This window comes from Carassius carassius, chromosome 45 (genome assembly GCF_963082965.1).
Source record: "Carassius carassius chromosome 45, fCarCar2.1, whole genome shotgun sequence".
Lineage (NCBI taxonomy): Eukaryota > Metazoa > Chordata > Actinopteri > Cypriniformes > Cyprinidae > Carassius > Carassius carassius.
Window position 1 is genome coordinate 14,321,034 of NC_081799.1, and position 24,403 is coordinate 14,345,436.

At 37.3% G+C, this 24,403-nt stretch overlaps 1 protein-coding gene across 13 annotated transcripts; it reads left to right on the forward strand.

Moving 5' to 3' along the window:
• Positions 1-90: 90 nt before the first annotated feature.
• On the forward strand, positions 91-24,195 carry ehbp1l1b (EH domain binding protein 1-like 1b). Of its 13 annotated transcripts, XM_059538962.1 has the most exons (25): positions 91-610; positions 4,467-4,524; positions 4,769-4,864; positions 5,033-5,086; positions 5,306-5,487; positions 6,207-6,346; positions 6,749-6,823; positions 7,934-8,200; positions 9,460-9,621; positions 9,849-10,004; positions 10,739-11,062; positions 11,500-11,559; positions 11,686-11,857; positions 17,541-18,797; positions 19,520-19,760; positions 19,876-20,048; positions 20,619-20,667; positions 20,747-21,304; positions 21,389-21,458; positions 21,545-21,594; positions 22,324-22,444; positions 22,543-22,642; positions 22,714-22,787; positions 22,915-23,029; positions 23,112-24,195. In XM_059538962.1, the coding sequence occupies exons 1-25, from the start codon at positions 507-509 to the stop codon at positions 23,197-23,199; spliced, it is 4,746 nt and encodes a 1,581-aa protein (XP_059394945.1). In that variant the 5' UTR covers positions 91-506; the 3' UTR covers positions 23,200-24,195. The 13 variants fall into 13 exon arrangements, with proteins under 13 accessions (XP_059394945.1, XP_059394946.1, XP_059394949.1 ...); XM_059538963.1 differs by lacking the exon at positions 9,849-10,004; XM_059538966.1 differs by lacking the exon at positions 7,934-8,200.
• The last annotated feature ends 208 nt before the right edge of the window (positions 24,196-24,403 follow it).

Genomic DNA, 24,403 nt, shown 5'->3' on the forward strand with positions numbered 1-24,403 from the left:
CTGTACCTTTAGTACTGTACTGAATACAGTGAGGGAGGTTGCATACTGCTGCATCATAGACGTGTTTGCATAACCCTTCCCACCTACTCTTGCACTTCTACATCCACTTTCATCAGTTCACTGTCAGACAGATGCTTTTTAGAAGCATTTCGTATCGCGTGAAGCTCCATAACAGAAAACCAATCAAGTCCACAGATTCTTTACGCACAAATGTTGTTGTTTTTAGCACCAAGGCAACTAATGGCAGTACACAGGGATTCTCTCGCTCGGGTGTGTAACGTGATGCAGTAGTTTCCGTAAATGGTCTTTACTCGAAGGCGACAGTTCGGTGGTACTGAGCCGCATGAGGTGCAGCTCGTGCTCCTCAGCAGGAACATTTCACTTCACGAGCCACTTGACAGCCATCTATTTGAGGACTTTTTACTTTTTGTCCACTGGCGGGACTGTAAAAACACAATTTCCATGCGCCTGACTTCATTCGCGGATACTGCATTTTCTACAGAAGAATGACTTCAGTGTGGAAAAGATTACAAAGAGTTGGCAAAAAGGCCACTAAATTTCAGTTCGTGGCTTCGTATCAAGAACTTGTTCTGGAATGTACAAAGAAATGGTAAGTTATGATTTCTTTTCCGTTATAGCGCGTGTGCTTCCTAAATACGCAGTGCTGAAGGGCGGTTCTTCTGACTGAAACAGCACCATGCGCACACACTCTATCTTATTTTATTGTAGCGCTGTTTTTGTAAATGATTGTAAATAGAACAATTAACGCAGCTGTCGATTTTAGGGATGTATTTGAAATATAGTGGAGAACGCTGACAGTAATCCCCCACCCCATCCACTTCCGCCTCCATCACTCGTGCTGTCAACACTGAAGATATTATGAACATCCATCATACTCACCTAAGCTGAATTAAGTGCTGCTGCTTCATTTGAGTTTATTTACCTGACTCCTATAAACTGTTTATTGTGTCGACGGCATCTATATAATGTTTCAGTGTTTTAAACTGGGTGGTATTGCTTTTCCTTTCTGTTTAGGTGTCATTGTATTATTCATGTATTATATGTGAGAGCTTTAAAAAGAGCATTGCTCATGACTTCACCCTTAACAAGACATAGGCTACTTCAAAAAATATTTTACTGCTGTTTTTTACCCCGTTACAAGTCAAATTATGTTTTATGCAATATATTTAATTTGTTTTCATTTTCAGTTCAATTTCGATTTCATTCTTCCCTCTAAAAGTTCATACTTTTGAAGTATATAATACTTGTTAAGATGAGAGAATTCAGTAATTGAATTATTGTTGTCTCTGACAGAGACGCTCTGTCCTGGGTCTTGATCAAGAGACAGCTGTTGACACTAACAGGGAGTGTTTCTTTCCTCTCATTCATTACTGACATGTGCCTTTATCTATCTGTCCCTATCTATGATCAAAGACAGCATGATCCGAAAAAAATTCAGTCTGGTTGGATTTGAGAAAGATGTTGTTTTTCAATCAAACAAAAAACATTGCAGTTATGTAGTGACAGACAGTATGAGACAATATAAGATACAGAATACCCACTATTCACAGTGTACACACAATATAAACAATATACACAGTAATATACATATATCACAGTGCACAAGGGCGCTTACGTTAACCTGGTAGTTTTCATCATTTTGATGAAATTGACTATTGGCATTATTCTCTGAACAAGTCATGGCCTGGTAAATGAAGCAACCCTCCATCATGCAATGGCTTGTAGGAGAAACTGAAACGCTCATAGTTATTTTTTCCTAGTATTAAACACTATCTGAGATTTATCTCCATCATAGACAGCCTGCATCATTTTACTGGTGATTATTTACTGATGGCATTCTTTGTTATTTAATACTAATACAAATTTAACCTTTCAAAATTGTTGATGGAAAGAAAGGTTAGGTTAATAATAAACCTGAGCAGTTGTAATTGTTGTTATCACCTAATGAGCTTTCCGGCTGACGTGGAAAGTCCTAGATTCTCTTGCAACACTATGAGGAAAGATCGTCCTGTATCTTTGCCACAGCTTCACAATTTCTTTTGCTGACCTATAAATGTGTATTGCAGTATGACTTTTTGAAAGCAATAGAGCAGTTAGAGTGTTTCAAAAGGAGAAAGGAATAAAAGAACGTCAGATCTTGTGCGAATCATCTTGTGAGATGATTTACAGTATAGCTGTGATTTTCATATACTGGCAGTGGGTCAAAGTCTGTTGATGTTATGCCATAGCTGAGAAGGGTGTGAGCTTCAGATATTAGACAGCTGAAAGATGACACAGCGGTTGAGATTCCGATGGGGTAATATAACTTGAACTGTGTGTGAGCATGTGTTTATCTGTGACATTTGTTTTACGTGTCAAAGTGACATGAAAAAAGAATAACTGCATTTTAGAAAGAAAATTAAAGAAAAAGGACTCATTTTTCCAGCCAGGCCGGCAGTCTATTTTTACGTCCATCCGCGCTCTACCCATGGCCCTCTCTTCTCCCCCAATTGATCCTTTTAGACCCTTCTGCCCCGTTGCTATTACTAGCTGTAACCTGAGTAAGAGCTGGGTCTTGCTTCTCTTTGTGCAGCGGTTCATGCTGCCGCTGACATACATATTAAGCTTACCTTTGCAAACATCAGTGTGACCATCACTGATGACTATGACGTTTACATTTGGGTCCCATTCATTAAGAATAATTTTAATGTGTTTAAAGGGATACTATTTAATGTTCCCCATTAAACATGTTTGACTTTCTTTTATGAAATGATAAACTAGAAATCTGTATTCATGCACTGGCCATGAGTTTCCATGCAATTAGAATGAAAAGGGGCTTTAAAAAGGAACCAAAAGCACCATAAAATTATGATAAAAGTGTTTCATGTGATGTGACTCATATGCTATATTCCAAATGTTCTGCAGCTTTGTAGTAGCTTTGTGTGATGAACAGAGTGAAACATAATTTTGTGTTTCATGTAGAAAGTCGGTTATGTTTTAAGTATTATTGTTATTTCAGTTAATTTTTTGAATACTTTTGGTGTGCAACGATGCATTAAATTGCTAAAAAGTGACACTAAAGATGTTTATAATGTTACAAAAGATTTTTCTTTCAAATAAATGCTGGTCATTTGAACTCCTGAAATAATTCTCATGGTTTCCACGAAAATATGAAGCTGTTTTTAACTGTGAATATGAACCTGTTCAGCTGTGAATCAGAATCAAATCAGAATATTGAATGATTTTCTAAAGGATCATGTGACACTGAAGACTGAAGAAATGGCTGCAAAAAAATGTAGTAAAAAAGAAAACATTTAATTTAAATTGTAATAATATTTAGCAATATTACTGTTTTTACAGTATTTGGATTAAATGCAGCTTTGGTCAGCATAAGAGACTTCTTCAAAAACATTTTTTTTTTAAATGTATATACTCCCAAACCTTTATATATAATGTAAAAAATAGTTTTTTGTTTCCTTCGCTGTTTGTGTAAACTTAATGACAGATTTTATATCACAAAATAATAAGCTGTTTTATTAAATGTGAACAGCTGTTTGTAAACACATTGAGACTTAGTGGTTTGGAGATCAGAGACCAACACCCCTTGTGCTGTGAGCCAAACTTAGCTTGGTCACGTGACCCTGCTGAGTTTCCTCCAATTCTTAATGCAGCGAGCATGACACTGACTGAACAGCTCAGAGGTGTACAATGGGCTCACTTTAACAATTCACTATTAAAGGGCAAATTTATTTAGGAACCAAATGCATACATGTAAATTGCAAACCTGGTAAAAGTCATTTCCATTTATTTGTTTTAAGCTGCACATTGATTTGCATTTTTGTTGGGTATGTCATCATAATGTCCTGCATATCAGATATAATGCTTTGTCTAGGTCTGTATGGTGGTGTGCCCACAATAAACAGACAGGAACTCTTTTAAACGTTGTTTATTTAATGTTTTTACATAGCATAGGTAGCAATGCATGGCAGGAAAAGTAATAGATTCCACATGTTCCAGTAGACGACAAATCAAAACTTGATGATCTTGCAAGACAGAAAGTTTCTCAATCGATCATTTGATCTTGTGTACTTGTTTGTGAACAAGAAGTTTCTTTAGTTTGGATGTGTCTTGTATGCAAGGCCTTGCATCATGTGCTCTTGTTTTGTGTGGGGTTTGAAACAGTTTGGCAGCATTTATTGATTCCTTTCTTCCTTGGGGTAAAACTAGGAGACAAGATCACAAGATCTGTTAAACTGCCTGTAGCTTTTTGGAGACACACACCAGAAAAGCCACAGTGGCTCGCTCTTTCAAGATCAGTTTGTATAGGCTTTATATTTAAATCCAGATATTTTAGGCACACACAGATAGAGTTACTGTAGATGTCTTCATCAATAGTAATTAAAGGACCAAGCATATCATTGAACTTGTAAGTTCCCACTCAACTATCTTTTTAAATAATTTTATAGGCAACCAGACAAACTGAGAGTGGTGTGGACACGGAGGAACAGACGCATTTGTTCGAAGGTAAATGTCAAATAAAATATTTTGACCAATATTATTTTAGATTCATTAATGTTTTAATTAATGAATCCATTTTTTCCCCCCAGATAATTTTCAGAAAAGTATTTGCAAGTGTTTGAAAGCAAGTGATTAAATGATCATGTGTAACAAAATGTAATTTACAATTATTTACAAGTGCTTACAATCATTACAACTGCTGTACAATATGGATTATTATGACTGACATTAGTTTTTATTTTCTCATCAGCTTCATTCATGGCAGCCAGGCATCAAAAACCCCTACAGGGGAATGGTGGTGTGGCCTGTACCTGAGAATGTAGACATTTCCGTCACACTCTACAGGGTAGGACATCTATCACAGTTTATTTTTATCTATACAATATATAGAGTATATTCCATTAATTAAATATAAATATATGCAATACACAGATTGTTAAGGATAAATGCGTAACTGATAGATGCTGAACTATAATTTTTGTCAGTAAATTTTAATCATGGTTTTGTTTGACAGGACCCACATGCGGATGAGTTCGAAGACAAAGAGTGGACATTTTTCATAGAAAATGTGAGTTTATTCAAATCATGGAGAAATTTCTTTGAATGTTTTTATTAATAATATATATATACATATATATATATATATATATATATATATATATGATTTATTTGAAACAATTCTTCAATTATTTGAAATTATTTTACTGTAGGAAATGAATTAAAAAAACACAATGTGTTATTCTACTAGTTAAATTAAACTGCATTGACCTTCTCTGATGTTCTACAGGAGACAGCAAAGGGCAGTCGGAAAGTTCTGGCGTCTGTGGACTTGAACTTGAAGAAGTTTGCCAGTGCCACACACTCACAGACGGACCTGATGCTCAAAATGAAGCCTCTGTCGGTTAAGGTGGTGGAGGCCACGCTGAAGCTCTCCTTATCCTGTGTGTTCCTCAAGGAGGGGAAAGCTACGTGAGTCATCCAATGGAGCTCTTTTTCAAGAAGTTATTGCACTTTTCAAGTGGTGTTTGATTATGTAGATTTAATCATTTGTTAATGTAATTGTGACTGCACCGAAACTTGATTTCAGTTACAAATATTTGGAGTGCAATGTGCATTTTGAATCTAAAAAGAGAAGTGGCTGCCTCTCCGGTCAGGGGTTTGCTGTTCAACACTGCCGAGGGTTTCTTCCCTGACATGTGCAGGTCAAGAAGCAGAGCAGAATGTTCCAAAACAATACAGCGAACTCTCAAATCACATCCTGAGCATCTAAAATAATTCCATGTGAGCTTTTGAGCGTAATTGTAGAGCATTAGAATAAAGTAATGCAATAGAATTTTATGTCTAATCTCCGTTAGAACATCCATCAAATAACCTGTTCACAAGCCTCTAAAACTATACATGTATTGATTTAAATAAAACCAACAGCCCATAATGGTTGGTACAATACCACTTATCATCCAGAAATAAACACACAGGCTTAGCATAAAGTAACAGAAGTCTCAATCTCAGACATTTACTGTAGGTGTCTCCTGCGCTTGAAAAGGGAAAGCATATCACAGTCTGGCAAGCTTACAATGGCTGACTGACTGGGAATGAAGACACATACATTACTTACACTGTAAAGTTTTCACAGCATTTTTAATGAAGTCATGTACATGTACCTCTTGACAAATTCTTTTCCTCCATAGGGACGAGGACATGCAAAGTCTTGCCAGTCTGATGAGTGTAAAGCCAACGGATATTGGGAACCTAGATGACTTTAATGAGAGTGATGAAGAAGAGGATAAAAGATCTAGTACCGGTGTTAATCTCAGTACTGCAGTACCAGGTATTTAAAAAATAAATCTGGGATTCAAAGTCAAATTTATACTTGGAAATAAACTTTTAGGATTCTGAGAAATCCAAAACATTAACGAAGAATAAATATTTTAGATTCTGCACTATTGTCATGCTGATTATTTGGAATGAAAACTTGAAGTGTTAAACATTGTAAAGCATTATACAAATGCTTAAGAGTACTGTAAATGCATATTCAGTGGTCTCAGATTTTATGAGCCACTGTATAGATAAAACACATTACTGTATTCTTTATCTTGCATCCTTATTCCTCTGTCCACTTACACAGGACTTGCATGAATCACTAATGATGCATGTTTCTTTTCTTTAACTATAGTAACCCTTACTTCCTCACATGCTACAACTTCTCCTTCTCTCTTTCTCTCACTGTCAGCACCCCATCTTCCTCTTCGACCAACACACTCCCATGAAAAGAGACCTGCATCTCTAAAGATCCCTTCAGCAATAGGTAACAGAAACCTTTTCCTGTGTTCTTTGCAAATTCCTTCTGTACAGTCTTTTCATTTTAATCACAGCACTGATCATTTTCATATCTTTTTCCTTAAAATTTAACTTCTTATAAATCCACATCCGATTAAATATTTCCATTAAATGACGTCTTACTAAAATGTTTCAGTATTATGGATTTTCACTGATGTGGTTTTGTTGCATATGATTATCACATTCATCCTTTGTCCTGCATTGCTTTGACTTGCATTTCTTCATGAATTTCATTGAGCTATTAAATTATAATTTAAAGGGAGTAGCTTACCCCTCCAAAAATCATTATTTCTCACCCTTATGTTATTTTTATAAACCACTTGTCTTTTTTTTCCTGGAACACAAATGGAATTTTAAGATTTTAAAATTTTCCTAACAAAAAATAGTGGCTAGCACATAGTTAGCATAGTTAGCACACATTCAATTAGCACATAGCACAGTAAACTATTTCTATAAAAATATTATTGCACTACTGATTACTTTGGATAGAATACATTCTTTAACAATACTATTGCACAATCATCCAACTGTATTCATTATCACTGACGTTGCTGCTGTTCATAATGTAGTGTACATATAATCCCTACATTCATTCCTATTTATATTCTGTACATGCTCTGCTTAATACTGTATATAGCAACTCTACTGTACATTCTGTATATCATAGCTTCCCTTACTCTGCACGTGTATGTGTATAAAACACTATATTCTTGCACTTCTGGTTAGATGCTAACTGTATTTCATTAGCTAGGTACTTATACACTACATAATGACAATAAAGTTGAATTTAATTAAATTCAATTCTTGAAAAAATCTTGAAAAGATGTATCACAAATTCCAGAAAAATACACAGAAAAATAACAGCATAAAAGTTTGGAATAAAATGGGGGTGCGAAAATAATGATTTGTGTTTTTTTTTGGGAGGGGGGGGGGGGGGGGGTTGAGTGGGTGAAATAACCTTTTAATGTCTTTTATGAAGCTACAACCTCTGTCTTTCTCTTTTGCTTCATGCCTTTGCCTCTGCTCTTTCTTTCTTTTGCTGTCCTTCTTCCACCATTTTTCACCATCTTAACCTCAGCCAGTTGTAAGGACAGGCCTGCTGGTGGTGTGCTCTCACGCCAGGTGCCTGGCACTGTTCTTAACCCTGACCTGACATCACGTCCACCATTACCCACCCCACCCAGTCCAACCCCTCGCACCATGCCCTCACCTGCCGGCTTCAGACCACCACGTCCACCACCCATTTCCCAGCCTCAGGCCTTACCTGACTCACATACAGAGCAAAATGCTTCTGGTTTGCTCCCTCCAGCATTGCCCAAAGTCTTCCTGCCATCCCCAGGCTCAGGTATTACAGATAGACTTAAATTAAACCACTGGAATCAGCAATACCATTTGGTACCTAGGTTGCATTCCTACAGTTATTTGTATAAACGGTCATACTGCTACTGTGGCAACAGTGTTGACAGCCTTCAAATAGAGGTTTAAGTTCCTCTTTTCTATTACAATCACAATCTCAGCTACACTACCATTAAAATGTTTATGGTCAGAGAGATTATTTCAAAGAAATTATTTCATTTTATTCTGCAAGATGCATTTAATTGATCAAAAAAAATAGTAAAGACTTTTATAATGTTACAAAATATTTTTATTTCTATTCATCAAAGAATTCGGTATCATAGTTTCTTCAAAAATATTAGCAGCACAGCTGTTTTCAATATTAATAAGAAATGTTTCTTGAGCAGCAAATCAGCAAATTAGAATGATTTGCCATCACAGAAAAACATTGCATTTTATTCAAAATATGCAAATAGAAAAAAGTTATTTTAAATTGTCAAAATATTTCTGAATTTAAATTAAATGCAGTGTTGGTGAGCATAGACTTGGGACATATTTCAGAAACGTTAAAAAAATTCTTCTTGACCCCAAACTTTTGAAAGGTAGTGTTTTTTAAAGTCTTTAGCATGTTGTTAGTCTTCCTTTTCTTTAAAGCCCTACCCTAATGGTAACTGTTTCACTTGAAATGCGATGTCACTTGATGGAAGTGATGTCATTTCCACATTTACCGGTGCTGGTCTGTGATTTTATCTGTATTTTTCTCTCACCACCCAGTAGCAAAGTTCTGGCTAAACGAACTACTGTTTTTTTGACAAACACAAGGGATGTGGTTCTGATTTCATTCCCATCTGAGTCATCACCTCTGTGTTTACATGGAGGATTTGGCGAAAATGTTATTTTGAAAATCTCTTTGATCATTTGAAGTGCTGTAGGGCTGTTATGTGGGTATGTGGCGTAAAGCAAATTCTTTCCGAAAATTGAGAACTGAAAATCACTAGGGCCACATACAAATTGCAAAGTCTGAAGTGTGATAACCGCATTTAAGAAGACCAAAGAAGAGTGACAGTCATATTTAGCTGCAGTGTGAATTCACTGCCATGCACATGGATGAGTTTTTCACAGAAGGTTCATGCAAATATTATTTTGCAAACCTCACCCAGGCAAACAATTACCATTGTTAAAGTGCTTATGCATCTGTGTATTTCTCAACAAAGCCTGAACTTCTTGTCTAGTTTCTCTGTCTATTTTTCCTTCTGTGATTGTGTCCAGCTCCTGTGTCCTTTCAAAGAAGACTGTCAGGCTCCGAGGCCTCTCTGGAGGGTCCCGTGACCCCTGACTATCCTCTGCTCAAACTCCCTCGGACTTCTCCTTCCTCTCCTTCCGATCCCTTCCTCTCTCACTCTCCCTCTCCTCCCACTATGCTCCTGAAAGGTACAGACTAATGTTTCCTAAACATTTAAAGATTACATGCAATTCAGTGTATGTTTCTTAAAATTCTAATAGGAAGAGTATGTTGACTCTTTAAGATTGCTTTTGGAGAAGTCAGATTCATTTCCTCTTAGCCACTGTCTCTCTTGTTCTCACTTTTGCTGCATCTCTGACTAATCTTCTTTCACATGGTCTGCGTCCTTTTTGGTGTCATTACATTTCTGTCTCAGATTCTTTTGGAGCACCTCGCACCAATGTTTTTAAGCCCAAGATTGTCCCCAGTACTCGTCCTTTATCCCCCACTCCTGTCCCCCTGCTCGAGCCCAAAACGTCTTCCCTCTCTCTCTCTGACACGCTTAAGAGTCCATCTGCTGGCACTGTGCCAGGTATTGAGAAATCCTTCAGACTGCATGTAAACAGTAGAAACAGCAGTACTAAAGTACAGTCCCGCTTTCTAAATACTGGTCAGAAATCATAAAAATAAAAAAATGAAAGCATTAATTTTTTAACATTGAGAATAATTCATCTGCAAAAAATAATTAAAAACTAAAAATAATTAGCTTTAGTGTGATACAATAGAGAAGCCAATTATTTAATTTTGTCTTTTTACAGTTTTGTCTGGTTAATATTTACATGATATCATATAGTAATATTTTTCTTAAATAGTATAAGGCTGCCTTTATATTTTAGAAAGGGTCCCTCGCAAGGGGATCATCATATTTCATTGTCTTTGAAAATGTTGGAAAGCCCCTGCTCTGATGTTAAAATCAATATTTGCACCAAATTTTAAAAACTTCACAATACATATTTACATCAAGTAATGCCTGTTACTTTATCTCATATTCTAAAACTTCCTGTTTTGCTTCTTTTAGATATATTAGTGCTGTCAAATGATTAATCGCGATTAATCACATTCAAAATAAAAGTTTTTGTTTACGTAATATATGTGTCTACCGTGTATATTTATTATACACACACATACAGTATATATTTAGAAAATATTTACATCTATATAAATATATTAATATAATTTATATTATATGTAAATATATTTAATATATAAACATACCATATGTTTCTGAAATATATACATGCATGTGTGCATGTCTTTCCCTCACAGTATCTACACAGCTCAATGAACAGACGATGGATGTTTCTACATCTCCCTTCTTCAGTGTCCCTCTAAATGAATCTGTGACCCATGTTCCTTTGTTGAGCAGACCGGATCTTGAAGCTCTGTGCGAAACATCTTGCACTTCTAGTCAACTCCCCAAGCCACTTCTACCTCCCTCTGTCCCTGTCTCTTACCCCATTAGCAAACCTCTACCTGCCTCTTTTACCCCAGCAGTTGTCTCTTCCTCTACCTCTGCTCTTGCACTGTCAACCACTGATGCCAACACAGATGCTCCCTGCTGTTCAACTCAATCTTCTTCTACTCGCTCAGGTATTAACTGCCTATTAAAAGATGCAGTAATAAGAACTAATATGATTGGTGATAGGTCTAAGAGTTATGATTTATTAGGAGACTTATTTTGCGATTACATCACATCTGTAATTAATAGGTTGTGTCGTAACTATCAACCACTACAGTTGACTAGATTATGTAGACTATATACAGTATTAGACTATATTTTGTTATTTGCGTTAATTAACGTCGGTCATGTCTTGCTGGATAGTCCCACCCACAGGGAACTCTCATTGGTCCAAAATCTCTCTCTAGATACTACTGCTTTTTGCATAAAACTCTATGACAACCTCGGTCACTCGTGTCATTTCAAATTAAAAATTGTCTTTAAAAATGAATTTAACAATTAAACAGAATAAAACCCATTATACATTAATAAAATTATTTAAAATGATTGTATATTAACTGTTTTTCAGAGATACCCAGGGAGCTCAACACACTTACAGAGGAGGATCAAACAAACCCGTTTCTACAAGGTGAATAATTAAGTATTCTTTACTTGTGTCATTGAAATAAATGACCTGAAAATAATTGAGAGTAGAATAGATTAAGACTGATTAGCTTTTACTCATTTTAATTCAGTTTGCGTTTATGGTCAACAGATATGACTGCTGAAGAACTAAAGAACTCAGAGCCCAAAACAGAGCAGCATCGTTCTTCTCGAACTGTCTGCAGCATTAGCATTGCTAATCAACAATCTCCTTCCTCCCTCCATCAACCTGAAACCATCAGCACTGAAAGAAAAGAGCTCAAACCTGCCATGGCTGTAAAAAGGTGAGCACTAAAAAACGATTAGTTGTTCTGACATCAAGCATAATACACTAACATCAATAACTATATCATTAAATTACACATTTTTTATATCTCCTCTGCTGTCTGATTTACTGAGGTGTAATCAGCATTTAGTACAATGTTTGTTTCTGTATGAAAGTGTTTTGGACACAAATCCAAATATAACCCATGTAATAAGAAAAACGGTTCCTTAATAACAACAGGGAAATGCATGGCCTTCTGATAAGCCTATTTTAAACAGACCATGACATTTGCCTGCACCAGCTGTCAGTTTACACTGTGCAAATGTTTAAACTCTTTATTGCTTTCCCTCACCACTTCAATTCTGCATCTATCTTGTTTGTCCTATTTCCTCGCCACTAACATCGCTCTCTATAAGGAAATGCTGCATCCAATCTTGCCCAAAGAATCCAAAAACTGCCGTGCTTTGGCATCTCACCCCATTTTTTGCCACCTTTGACACCAAGTATCTTTGTCTCCCAGTCTTGGGCCTATTGGCAAGTCATCTGGAGTACAGCCTGTGGAAGCGCCCAGATCTGAGGAACTGGACATTGGGAGTGTCCCTCCTCCACACCCATTCTCAGCTCCAGCAACAACCGCTTCCTCATCAGTAGTTTCCACTCATATGAAGAAAAATCAAGCTTTTATTGCAGAGAAACCGCCACTGGCTGAGGAAGAGGCAGATTTTAAACACCCTGACAAAGATCCACTTAAAACTGACATTGAACAGCCAATGCAGTCTAGCCTGGTTCAAACCGATGACAGCTTACTAAAGCAACCAAAAAACACAAAAATTGAATTAGCAGGGGAAATTTCTCCAAAAGAGGAACAGAACGTACAGAACGTGAAGGGTGCTTTGCTTTGTGCCGACCTCAACAAGTCAGATGAGGACAAGATAATCAAGAAATTTGCCTCAACTGTGGTTACCCCTACAGATCACAGTATCCCCAACATTTTATCCAGCTCTTCACCTCTAAAGCAAGAACCTATAGATCTTCCAAGGGAAAAAAGCCCAGTGGGGGTGAAAGAAGTCCTTAAATCTAAATCCAACAGTAGTTTAAGAGAGAAACTGTCCCATAAGGATCATCTGGACAAGACTTTAACTATCCAGGAAAGGTGAGTGTGCTGCTCGCGTGGTACTATTACACTCCCAAACTGTGGCAAACTGGAACTATTCTCTCTTTGGTCACTTCCTGTTTCACTAAACCCTTATCTGTCTTCTAATGGAATTCATTTGAATACTTAGCCCCATAAAACTCACCCTGGCGTCATGAACAGTTCTAGATAACACATTTTTAGAGATAACACATATTAAATATACTAACTCGCCTCAGTATGAATAGATAGGTTATATCTTCTTCCCCGACCACTAAATTGCACTTCTGTAGCATTACATCATCAACATCATTCTCCAGAAAAACTGTAGTGGAGCTTCCTAAAGTTTTTACTAAATACTAAATTATTTTCATTTCTTTATCTGTAGCATTTTTCTTCCTGTCTCATTCTTCTCTTTCCTGTTATTCTCTTAGTCAAAATGAAATGGCCTTCATTCCACTTGAAAGGCCTAGCGTTAGCCTCAAAGCGGGTTCCCCTCAAATATCAGATCTGCCCAAAGAGCTTCCTCCCATTCATCCCCAACCCCTGGAGCCCAAAGTCCTTAAATGCATCTCAGAACAAACTCCAGCAGTCAGTCAACCAGCAAAACCAGAGCTGATTGTGAAGGAGTCAGATGACACAGTGTTAACGCAGAAGAGTGTGGAGATCCATTCACTTGGCCAAGAAGAATTGCCTATCTGGGGTTCTCTGGAAGCGAAAGTAAAAGATAAGGAGGATGAAGCAAGAAATGAAGAAATAAATAAGCACAAAACACCTGACAAGATGCCAAAAGAAGAAAATAAAGCTGAAATGTCCTCACAAAAATCTCTAGAAGCAGGGTAAGAGCTAGTTGGTTTCAAATGTTCAGCCATGACCAAGTGCTTGCATGCTTGCACATCTCATACAATCAAGTGTGTTAAAATGGTCTTTTGGTGGTTTTGTACGCTCTCATGTGTCAATAAGAGAGCGAGGTTCAACAAGTCATACTTTGATGATTTGAATATAAACTTGTGCTAACATTGGCTTCAAATGCATACCAGTGTTATAGCAGGCAAATGTATGTGGATAAAGGTTTGTTAATGCATGTTTGATCGAAACAAGGTAAGTAAAATGTGACAAACCTTATTCCTTACCTCACAGCAAAGAAAAAGCTGTTATTCAAGTCAAGGATGCTGAAAATCGCAGTTTAAATGAACCAGATTCCCAACAGCCGATACCCGCCATTGTCCTTAAACCACAACAAGCTGTGACTATCAAGGAGAAGAAAAAAGAAGCTGTTAAAGTTAGTATACCGGTCCGTATGAAGCCTCCACTTCCTGTGATCTCCCCTGCTGTTGCTGTAACGGAAAAGGACAAAAGAACATCAGTGCATCTGGAGGAAATTTGCCCTCTGACTCCCAGCCTGTCTCTGAATACAGAGTCTGATGGAAGTGATTTAAAGAAAAAAGTCACGTTTGAGGAAGAGAGTGTGTTATGGGCTGCAGTAGAGGAGAAAACAAAAGAAAAAAGTGATGAAGGTGTTAGCATGGGCAAGTTCATACCAGAAAAAGAGGTTCTGGATAGGGGGTAAGTGCATGAGGTTTGTTAACCTCACTGCATGGACTTTTGTGTGGACTTCAGACTATCTGGGCTTGCATGGTTTTGTCCAAATCTACACCACTGTTCAAAACTTTGGGGTCTGTAAGATTTTTTGGAGGAAAGAAGAAGGAAATACTTTAATTCAGTAAGGGAGTATTAAATTGATCAAAAGAGACCGTAAAGACATTTATGATGTTACAAAAAATATATTTCAAAGAAATGCTGTTCTTTTGAACTTTCTGTTCATCAAAAAATAATGATTTCAACAAAATATTAAGCAGCACAACTGTTTTCAACATTGATAACAAAAAAAATTTTTTATAAAGCACCACATCAGCAGATTATAATGATTTCTGAGGGATTTCACAATGATCAAATAAATACAGCCTTGGTGAACATAAGAAAACATTTTATATTTAAAAATCTTACCAATCCCAGACATTTGATCAGTTGTGTATATTGATATTTTTTATATTTTAACAATCCAAAACAGATTTTTTTTTTTTTTTTTTTTACTGAGTTTCTAATGCATTTCTATTAGAGCCTAAAGTAAACATCTGTTGTACTTGCTGGGAGTTGAGATGTTAGCGAGAGAACATTGATTATCAAAGAATATTTTTGTCACTTACACTTTTTGGTCCATGGCAGCCAACATGGACAAGAATCATCAGAAACCAAGCCTAAGGAGCAAGAGGATTCCTTTACCTTGTCTCATTTCCACCACAAACTAGATAAAAATCCCAACAAAGAAAGCCAGAGGGAAGACAGTAAAAAGAAGACCACTGAAGACAAAGATTCAGATGATAAGACGCTGCAAACTGGCAATGAGACTATTTGGACAACTGAAGCTGGACCTAAAGAAGACCGGAAGACTGTCAGTGTCTGTTTAGAAACCGAGCTTGGCCTTGAGCATGATGTAGGAACAGACAGAAACGTGGACACCTGCATACAGGAACATGACTCAGTTTCTAACCAGGAAGAAGTATCTGTAGGCTTCATACAGGGGATTTTCGGTGTTCTGTATAAAGGGTAAGTGTGGGATGATTCTGAGGCTTGCACAGAGCTTCTCTTGCCATGGCATCTGCATGGCTATAATTTTGTTTTCCTGAAAAACTGAAAGGTTGTTATTTGGTGTGATTGCGCATTTGCAAGGAAGCTTTTGGATCCACACTTATGGTGTCCTGTAGTGATGAGAAGCTTAGCTTAAGTAGGAGCTTGCCAGTTGGATTGAATACTTGCTGGTGATTCAAAAAGAGTCATTTTACAAATGGAGGTCACATCAAAAAGAGCCCTTTTGTGAATGGAAAGAATTTGTTTTATTATGATATAATGTTATCATATTTAAATGTCCTCATTCTGTAGTTATGAGACCATGACATCGATACTACAGCAGCCAAGCACAACAGAAGCAGATGTTCAAGATGACACAATTTTGGATGATCACGATGGATCTGTGGTTGAAATTCTCCCTCCCGAGGCCTTCTCTGACACCAAAATTGAGCATCCAAGTGACGATGAGCTTCAGGAATCAATAATCCAGGATTTGTTACCTTCTGGCGAGTTGCAGATAGATATTCAAACCTCCGAGCCTGTAGCCATGAGCTTAGTAGAGTGTTTGAAACTGGCAGCCAGAGAAACTCAAAGCGGATCTATGAATTTCAAGACCCAAGATAAAGGAAGCACTTCTAAACAGAAAGCAGCAAATGAACAAACCCAAATACTGACACCAATAAGAAATGACAAATGCATGATGGTGGAATTCAAGTCTGAGAGTGTGCTATCAAATGAAGAGAAGAATGAAGAGCCGTTCTTACCTCTGGAGGAAAAAGAAGACATTACTGCTAAGAAAGAGGTGCAAAACCGTAGCTTTGTGGAAACAGATGGTCTGGTGACTAAGGTAGTCTTAGAGGAAATAAAAATGCATGAAAGCCCAAAAATAAATGTGCATGAAGAACTTCTGCCTGGCAAGATAACAGCAGCAGATTTAAGGCCCATAGCAGAGTCGGAGGGTTCACAGGAGGAGCTGGAATTTGAACTCGGTCAGGAAGACTTAGGAACAGTGTGGTCTGCTGAGCTATATATGGATGGAGGGTAAGTGCATGGGACATCACCTCTGCCTGCACTGCCTCTCAATTTTATGACCATCTTTACACGAACGGCTTGATTTTGGCAATGTTCCATCTGGCTTACATTTGAGCATTCTAGGCTATGCATTACGTTATTTGTATGTGTGTGACAAGGGCTGGATGAGTCTGCATTTGACATCAAGCAATGCATTTAATGTGTCCTGTTTCCTATGGCCACCCTGTTGAAAAACAGGACAACTAGACTTCTAAGTGATGGGACACAATAATAATCAAAAGTTTGGGGTCAAGTAAGACAATTAGTATTTATTGGTACTTTTAATCAGCAAGGATGCATTAAGGGTCAAGGTAGTTATGACGTTACAAACTAAATGTCTCTTGATCGCCAAATCAGCATATGTGATTTATATTTTGAAGGGTCTTGTGACACTGAAGACTAGAGTAATGATGCTGAAAATTCAGCTTTCCCATCACAGTAATAAATTGCATTTACATATATATTTATGATCGAATTAATGCAGCCTTGTGACTAAATGTGTTAAATGTTGCAAAATCATACCAAACCCAAATATTTGAGAGGTAGTGTGTGTGTAATATAAGCATGAAACAAATTGTGTTGGTTCCTATTGTATTGACTCTGGGTTCTCTGTGGTTTTTCAAAAAGGACTAAACAGCACCTCCGCAGCTTTTTTTGTCTATTTTGCAACTGCTGCTGCAAGCTTGCAAAAATTGTTAGCAGAAAACATGGTGACTGTGGGCTAATGCTGCTGTTTGTATCCCAGAGCTGGAACTGATTGTGCCATTTTCACTTGATTGCATTTTACCGAAAAAGCTTTGCACGCTATAATTACCCAGTTGGAAAGGTGCCGACATTTTGATCTCATGTTCTGGTGTTCCATTTCTCATAGACCAGAGGAATCTTCAATACCGCCAATATCACCAAGAGATTTCACAGCCATACAAAAACCGGAATCACCTCAGACTGCCTTTCCACCAGAATCTGGGTCTATATTAAAAGACACTACACCAACGGAAACTATTTCCCAACCTGTTAGCAAAGATCTCCCTTCATGTCAAGAAAAGAGTATGCAGTCACCACCACCAGTGCCTTTACAGGAAGTCGGCCCTGATGCCATCAATCAAAATAGTAGCTCTGCAGCTGCTAAAAGGCATGTGGTTCCACAATGCGATGAACAAGGAACCACTCCTTCACATTTAACTATAGAGACAGCAGCTGTAAAGACTGTTGAGATATGCAAAGATGGTGCAAATGAGACAAGTGAGAACAACTTGTCACCACTAGAGGGAGACAATACCATAACCATGTGTATAAACAACACTTCAAAACTTGAGATGGAAAAAGAGAGCAACCCAGTTATCACCATGGCATCAGAAATTATTATTGTAGCAGCCACAGAAAGACCGAAAGATATAAATGTAGATGAGAACATTGTTCCCGGGAAGGACATTTCTCCAAGGAGCTCAGTGGTCCCATGGCCATTTCCTTCTCCTAAACTCGAAAGACACTGTGAGCCCTCAAAGAGTACAGAAAGTTCCAGTCTAAAGGAGGATGACCTCTCCGAGGAGAGCGTTCTGTTAGCAAAGATTCGTCAGATGGCTGAAGAAGAGACGACACAGCCGTCAGCTCCTGCTCCACGCACTAAAAAACGTTTGATCCCCTGCAAGTCTGATTTTGAACTTCCTCCATCTCCTCCCATGCAACTAAAGTCTAGCATGAAACCCCCTGTGGATGAGATGAGGCCAAATTTAGGTCAGACTGAGATTACAAAAACACTCGGACCTCCACCATCAGTGATTTTTCCAGAGCAGATTGATGAGAAGATTGATATCAGTCAGTCTCAGACTCCCTCTGTGCCACTGGAGAGCTTTAAGATAGATGATAACCACAGAGAAGCCAACGCTAGAAATGCTATTTTAGATGATAATGTCCAGTTAAACAAGCATGAACAAAATATTCAGCTGGAATGTATGGGAGCGGAAAGGGAGTGCCAAGATACACCAGCTGTTAAGCCCACAAACCAGACAGAGAACACAGAAACAGAAGCTGAAACCGAGAACAAGGAAGAACCAAAATTAAGTATTGATAGAAGTGAAGAGGCTCAAATAGAGCAGGATAAACCACCATCTCCAGTGCCTGATGAATTGTAAGTCTGAGTGGGGTGAAATGTCTAAAATTCAGTTCATTTTGCCATATTATATTTTTTGACTTGAAGTCTGGAATGTCATCTACAGCTTTAAAGTTTGTTTCCTAAAGTTTTACACCTCTGTGCACAATTTACACTACCGTTCAAAAGTTTAGGGTTGGAAAAATTTATTCATGTTTTCCTGTGATGGTTAAGCTGGAGTTTTTAGCAGCCATTACTCCAATCTTTCTAATATGCTGATTTGTTGCTCAAGAAACATTTCTTATTATTATAAATGCCAAATACAATTGTGCTGCTGGAAACTGTGGTATGTTTATTTTCTATCAGGATTTTTTTTCATGAAAATGATTGTGAATGTTTACTTTGAATGTCAATTTTGATCAATTTAATGCATCCTAATGCTGAATAAAAGTGTTAATGTCTTTAAAATCTGAACGTATATGTAATGTCTTACAACTTCTGAGCAGTAGTGTAATAACATAGTGTATAATAGTATTTGCGTGTCTTTTCATTAACCTCAAATCAACCCAAAACGTCATAAGCATTGCAGAACGGGAAGCCCTAGCAGAACTATTTCATTTTTACTTTAACACTGAATTTGACATTTAAATTCAAAAAATGTCATGTGAAACAAAATGAATGATGAGAAATTGTATATTTATAATAATGGCAAAATTTGAAAGTCATGTCAGTATGTCTAACAGTTTCTGTCCTTTTGATAGGTCTGGTCATACTCAGGAAAAGGAGTCCTCTGATGTAACCCCAGAGACTAAAGAGAGCGAGACGCCATCTAGGAGCCCAGGCACCATGCAGGTTAATGGCCAGACTACTGCAGACTCATCCCATGTGATTGTTCCTCCAATGCGCAGTAAAAAGAAAATAATTCCACCACCAATGGACCTTTCAATAGTAAAAGCAATGGATGAATCCATTAAAGAGGGATCGGCAGTGCCTGGATGGGATGTATGTGGAATTTGTCTTATATATAAAGTACCTGATAAAACGTAGACTGTTTATCACTTTTTCTAAATGCTGTCTAACACTTATTTTGTTGGTCTTTCCATTTGTCACTATACAGTTTGCCAGTCCACTGCCCAGTCCTGGTTTGGTGACCTCCAGTCAGTCCTTGCTGGAGTGGTGTAAAGAGATCACTAAAAACTATAAAGGAGTAAAAATCACAAACTTCAGCACCTCTTGGCGTAACGGTCTGGCATTCTGTGCCCTCTTACATCACTTCCACCCTGAGATAATGTGAGTTTCTGATGTATGTCATTCATTCCTAGCTCAAATCAAACTCATTGTTTTTAGTAGGATTTAATTTATGTACACAAGACTTAAAAAATTATGATTTGCTTCAAGTAAAAAAAAAAAATCAGTGATACACATTGTATCTGTACCATATCATTTAATGACTAATATTTTACTTTACAGAAATTGGTTGATATTAGATATTTAATTGTTCATGCTCATTTGCTCATTTTTTGTTTAATTTACCTTTACCATCACTCTTCTAAAATCGTTATTTTAATTAAACTGTTAAATGTAATATTTAGCAAAATTGTAAGAAAAAAAATGAATATGATTGTTCATACTTTAAAATATTATGTTGTGGTACCTAAATAAACTTAAAATTATTGCAAAAAATAAATCAAGTAATAGCATTTTATTCATATACGTTTATTTAGACATCATTTAGAATTTCAGTATTGTATATTTATAGCTTATTATTTTTCATAATATGAGAGTTATTACTGAAATAATTAGAATTAATCCTCAAATAAATATTTGTTATTGTGTATTTACTTAGTTGTTGTTTTTCAGTGACTTTGATGCATTGGAGCCTCACAACATAAAGCAAAATAACAAGGCTGTAAGTATGTTTTAAGCAGATGTTCCACATAAAGTCATTTTTTTACTATAAACTTTTTTTTTTTTTGCTTCTCTTTTAGGCTTTCGATGGGTTTGCATCACTGGGAATCTCTCGTCTGCTGGAGCCCTCAGACATGGTGCTTCTCTCTGTGCCAGATCGTTTGATAGTCATGACATACTTGTGCCAAATCCGTGCACACTTCACTGGGCAGGAGCTGAGTGTGTTACAGATAGAGCAGAATAACAGTCAGTCCAGCTATGCAGTTGCCAGGCCAAACCAAGGGCCGGATGTACACGCAGCAGCCAAATTCTGTGCAGAGAGGCTCCAAGCTGGAGCACTGTCAGGAGACAGTAACAGCAAAGACTCACTGGGAGAGGAGGGAACTGACACTGTGGGTAAGCCAAACGGAGCTCTTGTTCCTCCACCTCGGACTAAACGTGCAGGAAAGGTGGAAGACCTGGGCAGTAAGGAGACAGAGAGAGGAGCGCAGACTCCTGTGGCCCCGCCACGATCAAACTCAGTGGCTTCCAAATCAGGATTTGGCCACATACGAGATGCGGATCTGGTGAAGAAACGGCGGTCGTACCTGAAGAGTGAATCCATGGATGAGACTGATTCCAAGGAGCAGCCAAAGGAGGTCAGACATCAAATTTGCCCTTTCCTTGCATTTATGTGTGTTAATATTTGATCTAATTGTCTTTTCTCTACTAACCTATGACAGTCAGATAAAGGTGAGCTGACAGCTGAAGGAACTAATGGCTCAACAGCTGCCAGAGAAAGTGCTGAAACTGGTAACCTTCCTCAACAGCTTCCTAATATCAAAACAATTATTGAATTTGGAAAATTGAATTTTTTTTGCCATTTAATGTGTTTGCAGAACTTCAGGAAGCAAAACAAGATGTTAAATCAGCAGATAATGAGACAATGGTCAGTATGCCCTTAGTATTTGAGACAGCTGGAGTGTTTTGTCTTTCATCAAGTGTAATTTTTGGATAAACCTCAAAGAAAATAAATTAAAACAAAATTTGCCAATTTGCACGTCAATTAAGAAAATATCTTTCTGACTTTACAATAATCATCATAATTCTCTAATTCTGGGGCCAGATTTGTGAAACATTCTTAAGAATAGAACATTTTTTTTCCCTGTTGTCTAATTTAAGATTAAGGTTAGGGTTAGTATTTTTTATTCCCAAAAACATATCTTAACATTTCATGTTGTCATCAATGTCATCAATGAAACTTTGCCTATACGCGTCAAATAACACCAAAGCTTGTCATTTTCTCCTTAATAAAAAAGGAATTCAGAATCCAGAATTTCCAGAATTGCAAAAACATTCTTATGAACTACTTCATCCTTAAAAATAATTTTCGGAATCCGGCCCCTGACTCGCAAGCTCTTACCATCCCATGTTTAATTTCCTTGTTTTTGTAAATCTTTTAGTTAAATCAAGCCTGTCCTTTCCTCTCCTCTCCATTATCATTGTTCTTCATTATCTGTTTCTGTCTTATCAATGTTGGTCTTTTTATTCTCTGTATCTGGCTCTATCCATCTCTACTTCGCTCAATCTTCATTCCTTTTCACCGTCTTTTCCTTTCTTTGTCTGTATTGTTCTTGTCTGGTTTCATGTATGTCTCCTTGTGGTACTTCCTGGCCAGTGTCTGCAGGACACCAATCAGTATGTGTTGAGTGAACTTCATGCCCTGGAAACCGAACAGAAGCACATAGACAGAAGAGCTGCAGTCGTGGAGAAAAGTCTCAGAAAGCTCATGGAGACAGGTAAGAAGAACACTCATACAGAGAGAAGGAGAGAATGAAGCTGATCTCAGATTAACTCTTGAAATTCAGCATGATATACCACATCATCTCTTTAACAGGAAGTGATAAAGTTGAAGAAGAGAAGCTGATTCAGGAATGGTTCACGCTGGTCAACAAGAAGAATGCTCTGATCAGGAGACAAGACCATCTGGAGCTGCTGTATGTATTGATGTGTAAGACACAGTCAGTGCACACTGTCAGCCGCATCATTCATGATGTTATCCTTGCAGGCAAGAAGAGCAGGATTTAGAAAGAAGATTTGAGCTGCTAACTCGAGAGCTCAGAGCCATGATGGCTACTGAAGGTAAGCCGTGCAATCTGTTAATAAGTATTGTTATTAAAGTAGTGTTTTTTAAGCATAGCTTGAGCAGCCATGAAGCAGCGATGAACATAGTAAATTATTCAGTTATCTAACACATTTCATCCATCAGAATGGCAGAAAACTCAGGCCCAACAGCACAGAGAACAGCTACTGCTACAGGAACTGGTGTCACTGGTCAACAAGCGGGACGAGCTGGTCAGAGACATGGATGCAAAGGAGAGAGGGTGAGTCTAGTCAACATGTGTTTTGTTGCACTGGAAATGAGACTTTACATACTCATGCACTGAATGTGTTTTGTATGTGCAGGGCTTTGGAGGAGGATGAGAGACTGGAGAGAGGTCTGGAGGCAAGACGTAGAAAATACAGCAATAAGGAAAAGTGTGTTCTTCAATAAAGAAACTCAAATTGTTATGAGAGCTGTGGCTCACTGCACCAGAGCTGATCCTAAATGACTTGGACTACACCAGGACATTAGTGTGCCTTGTTATAACTTTCAAAGACATTTGGCTTAAACGTGAAGCCCTTCCTCAAAACATCGTAAAGATCTCAGCGACATCTCAGTGGGATACAAATCATGTCCAGTTTAGATCAGACAAGTTATTCATTGAAAGTTTGCACAATGTTTTGAAGGTTTTCCCAGGTTTCACTGGTCGAGAGTTTAGTATTTTAAGCAATATTACTTTAAATCTTAAAACCTGAAAGAAGGTCTTTATTGTTTTATTGGACAATAAACAAACAGCCTTCACACACCTGAATGGTTGCAAACAGTTGAACTGAACACAAGAAATAATAAGAAAAAGGGAAGAATCCTGCACAATGCTGTAGGTTGCAAGAAATCCAATATTTATTGAGACTTCTGTCCCACAACCTTAGTCAGGATTTTAATTTTTTTTTCCTGAAACAAATAAAACTGCTCAATAAATATTTCTTACAATCTGATCAGGCAAGCAGGGTTTTCTCTCCTTCGTGATGTTTGTCATTTTGACTTGCGCCAAAGTTTTTCTGTTTTTACATTATTTATTTAAATGTGTTGTTTCCTGGTATGCCAAAATGTCTCTGTTGGGCTGTTGTCTTGTATTATCTGCAAATTATGTTTCATCAGACAATATATTTCTCCAAATGAATGTATTCATAAAGTTATTTTGCATTGCAGTGCCTTTAGAGGTTTAATACCTTTTGAAAAGGGGCTTTTTATATAAAATGAAGCCATTCTGTATTTTTCTGTTTTAAACCTTAAAAGCTAATTCAAAATGAAAAATATTTAAGGATTGTTTTATAGATATATAAAAAAGTATTTTGTCCATCTGTACTCTTTTTGATATTTAAATGTTATTCATTCCTATTTTAAGATTTAGGATGTTTTATTCAATAAAGTTTGATGCTGTTTGAATTTCTGTTTAATCTGTTTGTTTGTTTTTCTACCTAAAACGTGATGAGAGTAAACACACACATGCACACAATTAATTAGATTATAATGTAAATAAAAATTATTAAATTGAATATTATATTATATATAAGCCACACATTAACCTCAAGGAACCACATATGAGCCTTGGTCGTTTATCTTAAGGGGCAAACACTACACGATATCATCATAT

Bases quoted from the DNA above. Each gene is read 5' to 3' on its own strand.
- ehbp1l1b (XM_059538959.1), top strand. From the start codon at position 12,609: ATGCAGTCTAGCCTGGTTCAAACCGATGACAGCTTACTAAAGCAACCA. The intron at 15,578-15,910 runs GTAAGTGTGGGA...CTCATTCTGTAG, and splicing joins TTCGGTGTTCTGTATAAAGG to TTATGAGACCATGACATCGA. The intron at 21,305-21,388 runs GTCAGACATCAA...AACCTATGACAG, and splicing joins CCAAGGAGCAGCCAAAGGAG to TCAGATAAAGGTGAGCTGAC.